Source organism: Bison bison, unplaced genomic scaffold, assembly GCF_000754665.1.
Source record: "Bison bison bison isolate TAMUID 2011002044 unplaced genomic scaffold, Bison_UMD1.0 scf7180017846623, whole genome shotgun sequence".
NCBI lineage: Eukaryota > Metazoa > Chordata > Mammalia > Artiodactyla > Bovidae > Bison > Bison bison.
Genome location: NW_011477196.1, coordinates 36,124 through 46,225, shown reverse-complemented (window position 1 = coordinate 46,225; position 10,102 = coordinate 36,124). Strand labels below are relative to the sequence as shown.

At 61.8% G+C, this 10,102-nt stretch overlaps 1 protein-coding gene across 1 annotated transcript in view; it reads left to right on the top strand.

The window, feature by feature from the left end:
• ALDH1L1 (aldehyde dehydrogenase 1 family, member L1) overlaps nt 1-10,102 on the top strand; it is a 26,368-nt gene that overhangs the window by 3,813 nt on the left and 12,453 nt on the right. Inside the window, 10 exon segments of the mRNA XM_010840456.1 lie at nt 131-289; nt 292-364; nt 882-1,047; nt 2,177-2,278; nt 2,812-2,901; nt 4,457-4,594; nt 6,761-6,886; nt 7,223-7,314; nt 7,893-8,040; nt 9,304-9,423. Of these exon segments, the coding sequence (XP_010838758.1) occupies nt 131-289; nt 292-364; nt 882-1,047; nt 2,177-2,278; nt 2,812-2,901; nt 4,457-4,594; nt 6,761-6,886; nt 7,223-7,314; nt 7,893-8,040; nt 9,304-9,423 (1,214 nt within the window).

Genomic DNA, 10,102 nt, shown 5'->3' with positions numbered 1-10,102 from the left:
CTGCCCGTCAGAGCCCGGCTGGGCAGCGGGGGTGCTGTGAGGGACAGGCCTGGAGAGGGGTGCAGGAGCCACCCACCCCGCAGGCAGGGGCTCGGAGGCTGGGGGCAGACTCTCACCCGCTGTCCCGCAGGCCTGCAGGCTGAGCAGGACGGCGTGCCAGTGTTCAAGTTCCCCCGCTGGCGGGCCAAGGGGCGGGCCCTGCCCGACGTGGTGGCGCAGTACCAGGCCCTGGGAGCTGAGCTGAACGTGCTGCCCTTCTGCAGCCAGTTCATCCCCATGGAGGTCATCAGCGCCCCCGGCACGGCTCCATCATCTACCACCCGAGCCTGCTGCCGCGCCACCGGGGCGCCTCTGCCATCAACTGGTGAGACAGGCCGGCCGCCCCGGGCTCCGTGGCTGCGCTCCGGGGCCCCCAAGGGCTCAGCACTGCCAGACGCCGTCCACCCCAGCCCGCCCACCTGGAGAGAGAGAGACGGACTAGAGACACCTGGAGCAGATAGCTCTAGATGAGAGGGCGAGAGTCTGCAGGGTGGAGCTGTTGGAGGCACCATCAGGGAGGCAGGCATCTGAGCCGGAAGAGAGGGCGGGCTTGTAGCTGGACCAGTTGGGACTCAGCCCCCTGACCTCCAGACACATCTCCTCACTTCACTGGGCCTCAGTCTCCGCATCTGTAGAAGGGGCGTGCGAGGCTGTTACACGGCAAGAAGGATAAAGGAAGAAGCATGAGGGCTTCTTCCACCTGATACCTGGCACGCGGTTGCATCAGTAAACGCCATTTTCCCTCTTGCATCCTCCCTGGGGAGGCGGGAGGGGCCCCAGCCCCAGGCCCCCTTTTCTATGGTCCTTCCTTCTGGACTCAGGTGTCAGTCTTCCGTCCCTAGGACCCTCATCCACGGGGACAAGAAAGGGGGGTTTACCATCTTCTGGGCGGACGACGGTCTGGACACCGGGGACCTTCTGCTCCAGAAGGAGTGTGAGGTCCTCCCAGATGACACTGTCAGCTCCCTCTACAACCGCTTTCTCTTCCCGGAAGGCGTCAAAGGCATGGTAAGGGCAGGGCCGCACACTTACCCCAGGGCTCCCCAGCGCCAGCTACTGCCCAGAGCTGGCTAGGATTCTGCAGGTGGGAGGGACTCTCAGTTCAGGGTTTCACAGAGGCAGGGTTAGAACATGTAATTGATGCTCTCGAACTGTGGTGTTGGAGAAGACTCTTGAGAGTCCCTTGGACTGCAAGGAGATCCAACCAGTCCATCCTAAAGGAAACCAGTCCTGAATATTCATTGGAAGGACTGATGCTGAAGCTTCAATCCTTTGGCTGCCTGATGCCAAGAGCCGACGCATTGGAAAAGACCCTGATGCTGGGAACGATTGAAGGCAAAAGGAGAACAGGGCAACAGAGGATGAGATAGTTGGATGGCATCACTGACTCAATAGACATGAATCAGAGAAAACTCTGGGAGATAGTGATGGACGGGGGGCCTGGTGTGCTGCAGTCCATGGGGGTCACAAGAAGTCAGACACGACTGAGTGACTGAACGACGACGCTATTCTCTTAAACGGGACCTGCTTACAGCTGTCAGAACAACTCAACAAACCTTGCCCAAAAAGGCACATTTTGGAGACTCCAGACAGGGACATCCTCAAGCCTGGCTGAGCCCAGAGGCTCTGGCCGGTCGGGGGTTCTGTTTCTTCACCCTGATTCTGCCTCCCGTCTGATTAGCTTCCTCCTCAGGTTGGGCGCCCTTGGTCAGGAGGAGAAGTTGTCCCTGGTGGCTCAAGGTCCACACCTCCTAATTCCAGGGGACAAGAAACCCTCTTTCCCTAAGAATTCATGAATGGAAGGTCCGAGGAGGTTCTGAGGAGCTGGAGGTGGAAGGCAGACTCGAAGGGTTGATGTCGGAGCTGTTGTGCAGCCCCAAGGGGCAGCGTGTCCAGCAGGGGAGGCGGCGGGACAGGGGGCAGACGGGGGCGTCTCCATAGCACAGTGGGGGCTGCCCCTCAGCCCTGGGCCCCGCTTTCAGCCACGGATCCACCTGTTCCCAAAGCAGATCCCGTGGTGCCTGTCCCGAGCCGGGTGTGGTGCTGGGAGGGTCTACACAATCCCACAGCTCGGACTGTGAGCGGGGGCCGAGGGGAGGGTCCTGATGCCTCAGACACCCCTGCCCCCGCCTCCCAGGTTCAGGCTGTGAAGCTGATTGCCGAGGGCAAAGCCCCCAGACTCCCTCAGCCCGAGGAGGGCGCCACCTACGAGGGGATTCAGAGGAAGGAGACGGCCAGGGTGAGCGCCAAGGGCCTGGGTGTCTGCACTCTCCCCAGTTCCTTTTTAGGGAGGGCAGGGGCCCCGGGAGATGGGCTGGCGGGAGGGCGGTTGTCTGCCAGATGAATTCCAGGAGGGCTTTGGGCTCCTGGGGGCTGCCCCGGTTGGGGATCCCGGGGGCCCAGGGCTGGGTCTCTGATCGGGGCTCAGGGGGTGCTCTCCAGGGACCTGGTGAGCCCTGTGGGGCCGCCCTAAACTGGGGGGTGGCCCTGTGTGTCGGGCCCTGGGCCTTGTGACCACAGAGCGTCATCTCCCTACAAACCATCCTGCCCTTCACATCCCATGAAAGACCGAGGGTCCATGCACACCCAGAGCCAGGCCCCAGGGGGAGGCTGGCCCAGCTCTGGGATTCAGAGGAAGCCAGGCTCCTCAGCCCCTTCCCAGGCTCCACCCAGCGTCAGGAGGGCCCGTGGGGAGGAGGGAAGGCCAGGGCTGGGGCTCTGGTGGTGGGAGCACAGGGAGGGCCCGCTTAGCACTCACGTCCTGCCCTGCAGATCGACTGGGACCAGCCGGCAGAGGCCATTCATAACTGGATCCGTGGGAACGACAAGGTGCCGGGCGCCTGGACGGAGGCCTGTGGGCAGGTGTGTCCCTGTGGCCGGGACGGGCCGCGCTCCTGGGTCCCCTGCTGCTGAACTGCCGGAACGCGTGAGCTACGTGATCTCTGGCCACTGGCAGACCCCAGCCCCAGCCCCCCGGGTCCTGGAAGGGTGGGGTCCGCACGCACGAGGCCTCCAGGCCAGGCAGCAGCTCTGGGGTCAGACTCTCACCCCTCGGCGGTCAAAGTTCCGAAACAGCAGAACTGAAAGCAGTGAATCACCAACGTGGTACTTAGTACCTATGTGCTGAGTACTCTCACAAAAGACGGTTTGGAGCCGGGAGCCCCAGACCATGCACAGTCTGCTGACGTGAAGCAGGCTATACGGTGAGGAGGCAGTGACTGGCTGTCAAAAGAGTTTTCTTAAATGATAGGGATTTGGCTAAAGGTCACTTAATCCAATCTTGAGGAACAGTTTAAACTTTGCTTATGATTTCCAGAGACAAGCAAGGAGTGACTGAGGTCAGGCTGGTCTTGCTTGTCTTGCAAAAGAAGCTAAATTAAGCTCTGCGGTGTGACTGAGCTGTCTTGTCTGCTCCGGGCTTTCCAAGGCTGGTCTCCGTTTGACAGCATGTTAAAAAGCAGAGACGTTACTTTGCCAACAAAGGTCTGTCTAGTCAAACCTATGGCTTTTCTAGTAGTCATGTATGGATGTGAGGGGTGGACTATAAAGAAAGCTGAGTGCCAAAGAACTGATGCTTTTGAACTGTGGTGTTGGAGAAGACTCTTGAGAGTCCCTTGGACTGCAAGGAGGTCCAACCCGTCCATCCTAAAGGAAATCAGTCCTGAATATTCACTGGAAGGACTGATGTTGAAGCTGAAACTCCAATACTTTGGCCACCTAATGCAAAGAACTGACTCATTGGAAAAGACCCTGATGCTGGGAAAGATTGAAGGCAGGATAAGGGGATGACAGAGGATGAGATGGTTGGAGGACATCACTGACTCGATGGACATGAATTTGAGTGAACTCCGGGAGTTGGTGATGGACAGGGAGGCCTGGCGTGCTGCAGTCCATGGGGTCGCAAAGAATCAGACATGACAGTAACTGAACTGAACTGAGCAGCCCTCAGAGACCCCAGTCCAACCCTGATTCGCCTTCGCCTTGGGAGTGAGGGGGCTTCAGCCAGGCCTTTTCGAGGACAGCCCTGTCCTCCACGAAGCCCCTGACCATCCGAACCGCTGCTCGTGGGCAGGCTTCCCAGACCGTCCAGGGTCTCTGGCCTTGCCACCACCAGTCCCTGTGCACCGCGGCCAGGGCATGACCCATCCCCAGGCAGGCCCGCCCTCGGTGCTGGCTGAGCACACTTTCCGCAGGTGTCTGACCCTGGGGTTGGAGGTCACGGTCCCATGTTAGGTGGGAGGGGCCCCCTCTGGGGCCTCCCGCCTGCCCAGGTCTCGTCTGTGCTCCGGGTGCTGACACCTGGGCTGTCCTGGCCCCACGCCATCACAGTCTGTCATCACCCGCCCGCTCAGCACTGCCTGGTAGACTGCAGGGGCCCCCCTCTCATCTCCACCTTCTGGTTTCCCGTCCCCAACAGAAGCTGACGTTTTTCAACTCGACACTGAGCACTGCGGGCCTGGAGCCTGAGGGAGAGGACCTGCCCATCCCGGGCGCGCACCGGCCAGGGGTGATCACCAAAGCGGGCCTCATCCTCTTCGGGAATGATGGCCGGATGGTAAGCGTGCTGCTGCGACTCCTGGACTGTACTGTGGGCTCGGGCCCCGCAGGGAGACTCCTGGCCATTCTGGAGCAAACAGGGAAAGGAGACCACAGAATCCAGGAGGGAAGACCCTCACCTGCTGGGTCGGCCACTTTTCCGTCCCAGGAAGGCTTGCCCTGGGCTCTTACTGGCCAGGTGCCCTGCCTGAGCTGGGGACCCTGGGGGGCATCAGAGTCAGGGTTGGTCTTGTCCAGGGAGCCCTGTGCCTGGGTGTAATTGGGGGTCCTGAGCTGGGGGCCCTGGGGGGCGTCAGAGTTGGGGGTCTTATCCAGGGAGCCCTGTGTCTGGGCATACTTGGGGGTCTTGAGCTGGGGGCCCTGGGGGGCGTCAGAGTCAGGGTTGGTCTTGTCCAGGGAGCCCTGTGCCTGGGTGTAATTGGGGGTCCTGAGCTGGGGGCCCTGGGGGGCGTCAGAGTCAGGGTTGGTCTTGTTCAGGGAGCCCTGTGCCTGGGCGTAACTGGGGGTCCTGAGCTGGGGGCCCTGGGGGGCGTCAGAGTCGGGGGGTCTTGTCCAGGGAGCCCTGTGCCCAGGCCTTGTCTAAGCCCTGCAGAGTCCAGGTGCAGAGAGCGAGCTCAGTTTCCTTCTCTTTGAACAGAAGTCCCGCCGGGCACATAAGCTGCTCTGACCCACTTTAGCAACTGCAGCTCAGGGTGACACCCAGGATTTATGCAACTGAATACTGATGTGTGCTTGAGAGCCACGCTCTGTTTAAAACAATTCAGTTCTCCCCACAGCTCTATGAGATCCATGTTAGCATTTCACCATTTTACCAAGTAGAAAACTGAAGCAAAGAAATTCAGATCCCTGTCTATTTTGACCCACACGCATCCGCGGCGGAGCTCCGCTCCGGCCCTGCCTGCTGGCTCCGGGCCTGCCACTCACCGTGACACTCACCGCACGAGGTGGTGGGCAGATGGCCTGGGCCCTAAGGTACCAGGGCCAGCGAAGGAGGGCAGGCAGGGGTGTTGGAGCACTGGGGGAACTTCAGGGGACTCTGCGGATGCTGAACACATGGTGGCGGCCGTGCAAACAGTCCAGGGCAGGGAGCAGCCTGGCTTGGACCGGTGAGAGCTCACTCTGGGTGCCTGTCCTACTGGCCCGAGGCCACCTGAGGGTTATAGCGCGTGGGTGTCCCTTCCTGGGTGGTGCTGCAGTGGAATGAGGGCATCTGTCTCGGGCCAGGTTCCCGCAGCAGACCCAGGCAGGATTACGGAGGAAGGCAGACTGAGAGGAGGACGGTGGTCACAGAGAAGCGGGCCTCTCTGCTAGCCGGGGCCAAGCTTAGCTGCCAGCAGCGGTGGAGGACGGGCCTGGGTGCAGGTCCTGGAGCAGCCGCCGGAGGAAGGCACCAGCCGCGTGGGTTGGGCCGCAATCTCCCCGACATCCCTGAGGGACCCCAGGCCAGGCGGCAGCCGTGGTGGCCTCGGCTGAGGGTCTTTCAGGAGCGTCCAGCCGGGCTTGCTGGGCTGGGGCTCCAGAGCATGCAGGGAGGCAGCAGTTGGTGGGGTGGGGGCAGTGAGCAGGGAGCCCGGCTCCAGTTCTGGGCGGGGGGCGCTCTTCACAGAGCGTCTCACCTGGCAGACACATTCTCTGCCGTGAGCGCACACGCTCCCCCACCCAGAGGGAGCCTCACGACCTGGGCCAGTCTCCATGCGGTTTCCGCAAGCTGGGTGCTGGGTGCTGGGTGCTGGGTGCTGGGTGCTGGGTGACTAACTGTTGTCTCCGTTGGCCTTCAAGGCAGTGCTGGGATGCCTTCTGTCTCACATGCAGGCATTGGTTTTATAGAATAATACAGCCTTTGTTGTTGTGAGTCGCTCAGCCATGTCCGACTCTCTGTGACCCCATGGACTGCAGCCCGTCAGGCTCCTCTGTCCATGGGATTCTCCAGGCAGGAATACTGGAGTGGGCTGCCATTTCCTTCTTCAAATACAGCCATCATGGGTTTCCAAGCCTGAGAGTGTGCTGAGGTGGAGGACACGGGTCCCCCCGCCCGCTGCCCGCAGCCCCGCCCTTCTGGTCTCCTCACGCCCTGCCTGCGTCCGGGCCTGCCTAGGGGAGAATGGGGGCGAGTGCATGCCCGCCGCGGGGTAGCCCAGGGGCACTGATGGCCCTCCCGTCGCAGCTGCTGGTGAAGAACATCCAGCTGGAGGATGGGAAGATGATCCCAGCCGCACACTTCTTCGGGAGAGCAGAGAGCAGCGCCCTGGAGCTGACAGAGGAGGAGCTGGGCACCGCGGAGGCTGTGCGGGTGAGGAGCCGGCGGGGCTGCTGTGGTGGGGGCATGCATGCACTGGGTGTGTGTTCTGGGGGGGCGGGGCGTGCACACCCAGAGTCCGTATGTCCTGGCCTCAGGCACGCCGTGGTTCTGTCCTCCGGGTGTCCCCTGGCCCTCCTTCCTCTGCTGGGTCCTACCGCCCAGCAGCATGAGGGCCTGCGGCCAGGCACTGGGAGGGAGGTGGTCACCCAAGGACCATCCGGCCCTGGGTGCAGCAAAGCCCGGAGGGGACAGGCCCGCCTGGGGCCAGGCTGCACCAGGGGCTGCCTTCTGGGCCTGGGGGCTCGTTCTCACTGCCCGGCCCTCCAGGGTGCCTGGAAGCGGATCCTCCCCAGTGTGCCGGAGGTGGACGAGTCCACGGACTTCTTCAAGTCGGGGGCCGCATCCGTGGACGTTGTCAGGTGAGGTGGGGGGTGGGGGTGGAGCCCCGGGGTCTCTGAGTCGGAAGTCACCCCCAAACTGAGGAGCGGGCACTGTGTGGGTCAGAGATCCAGAAAGGACGAGGGTGTGCAAGCCTGTGCCCATCCGGTGTGGGACAGCTGGTGGGCAGGCGCGTCCATCTCCGGTGGGTCACGGCCCCGGAGTGGCCACTCTGGGCCTGGACATGTAGCTGGCTGCTTACGGCTCTGCAAGCGGGAGCCCAGCAAGCAGATAGATGAGGACCACCGCCCCAGAAGGTGTTGGCAGGCACAGGGCAGGGCAGGGGGCCGAGACCCCCACCCTCACAGGAGGAAGAGCAAACTGTTTTGGAGCAGTTTTAAAGCAATCGCAAGCCTTCCCAAAGCAACTGACCACAAGTTAGTACTGATAGAGCCGGAACTTGAACCCAGAGCCTCTGAATCCTCAAACTGGGCTTTCAAGACTGATTTTAGACCAACACCCATGCTCTGGGTGCTGAGCAGAACCACCAGCTCTGCTAAGAGGAGGGCAGGACCCCGGGCCTTGTCCAGGCTCCCATTCTCCCCCTTCTGTCCTCCAGGCTGGTGGAGGAAGTCAAGGAGCTGTGTGACGGCCTGGAACTGGAAAATGAAGATGTCTACATGGCAACCACCTTTGGGGACTTCATCCAGCTGTTAGTGAGAAGGCTGCGAGGGGATGACAAGGAGACCGAGTGCGCCATCGACTACGTGAGTCCCGGGAGCCCCACAGGCAGGCCTGGGCTCACGGGCTGTGTGAGCCTGCACACCCACAGGCACCCACACCAGCAGGTCCACGGGGACACCCGGGGAAGCCTGGGCATCCGGAAGGCCAGGACTCCAAGACCCTGCCCTTTGGTGATCAAGCTCCCCTTGGTAACTCTGAGCAGCCTAAAGATGCCAGGCAGTGGGGCAGACTCTACAGAGGACGCTGTTGCCTAAGATTCAGGGCACGAAACGGTGTCGAGGAGACCTGTCCACAGTGTGTCTCTCCCGCCCCCTTCTCCACTGGCGGTTTTCTGCTGTGGCCTCCAGCTCCCGTCCTGCGCCTCCTGCTGACCCTCACCCCTCACTCGGGTTCCACCACCTCCTCCCTTCGTCTTGATTCAGCACTGGCAGCGGCTTCCTGCTGGGCTCAGCCTCCGGCTCTTCCATCACCCAGGCGACCAGTCACTGTATTAAAGGCCTTTGGTTGACACAGGAGAGAGAGAGACCGAGTGGGACAGAGAGAGGAATTGGGAATGGTTTCCCAAGAAGGGCTTCCCTGGTGGCTCAGCTGGTATAAAGCATCCTCCTGCAATGCGGGAGACCTGGGTTTGATCCCTGGGTTGGGAAGCTCCCCTGGAGGAGGGAAAGGCTACCCATTCCAGTATTCTGGCCTGGAGTCCATGGGGTCACAAAGAGTCGGACACAACTGAGCAACTTTCGCACTTTCGCTTCCAAGAAGGAGAACAAACAGCCCTGTACGTTCAGCTCGTGTGTGTGAAGTGTGAGGAAATAACGCAGACCTGTTTGTAAAGAAACTTTGCACAAACCACCCTTGGGGTGTCTAGTTAGGCTACGGCTCCTATAGGAATGGGCTTTGTGATGGTTTGTCTGGCTGGGAGTTGGGGACAAGGCGGATGAAGGAAGGAGAGGAGACTGGGGTGGATCCCAGGCTGGCCTTGGGTCGTGGACTTTAGGGGAGAAGCCACCCCAAGGCCCCATGTGCGTGCAATGCGGCAGGGGCTGTGCCACTTCCTGAGTGTGGAGCCCAAGGGTTGGGGTTGGGGCCGGGGCGGCTTGGCCGGCAGGCTGGCCCAGCGTCCCTGTCTCAGCCGTCACCTCTGCCCTGCATGATGGCCCCGGGCAGCAGGGCTGGATCCGTGAGGAGACCCCAGGCCCCTGCTTGTGTGTCAGGGTTGGTGGGGCAAGTAGTCCCCATGCCTGTCAGGGATGCCCCTGTAGCTCCAGCCTGAGGTCCTTGCCCCCCAGGTGGAAAAAGCCGTGAACAAGCTGACCCTCCGGATGCCCCATCAGCTGTTCATCGGGGGCACATTTGTGGACGCCGAGGGTGGCAAGACCTACGAGACCATCAACCCGACAGATGGAAGTGTGAGTGCAGGCCCGGACCCTCGGCCCCCGCCACCCTCCATGACCTCTCGGGGTCCTCTCCTGTCCACTGACACCCTCCTGTGTTGGGAGGCCCCCTCCCCTCCCCCTCACCCCCCGAATCAGGGCCCCCCTTCGCCGAGGCCCTCAGCATCCCAGGCTCTCAGACTCCTTGGCTGTGGCCATCGGGCATCACATCAGAGCAGAGGCAGTCAAGTTCACACACACACACACACATTCTGAGATGGACACACTCCTACACACGCACACCTGCAGAGGACTGGGATGCAGAACGTGGGTCCTGAGGGGGTTTAAAGAGAGTAACAGGCGGGCTGTGTGGACCCAGACAAGGACCCCCAGGCGAGCCCGTCAGGGGCTGTCAGCACCTCCAGGCCACTGCTGGGGACCCCGGGCGGGAGGCCGTGTGGGCTCCTGGGCTGTGGGCTTGGAGACGCCAGCCTCAGCCCCACTCCCACCCCCGGCCCGTCTAGGTGGAGGCCTGAGCTGCAGGGCAGGTGGGCACCCTCAGGGCACAGGATCCAGGGGCTCAGGCAGGCTTATTAAGAAGCAGACCTCCCGACCGGGCCCCTCAGCATGTGGGCCTGCTCCTGCTCTTGGTCAAAGACGCTGAGCAGCAGTCCGCGTCTGTCGCCCTGTTTGGGGTCGGGGCGGCGAAGACCCC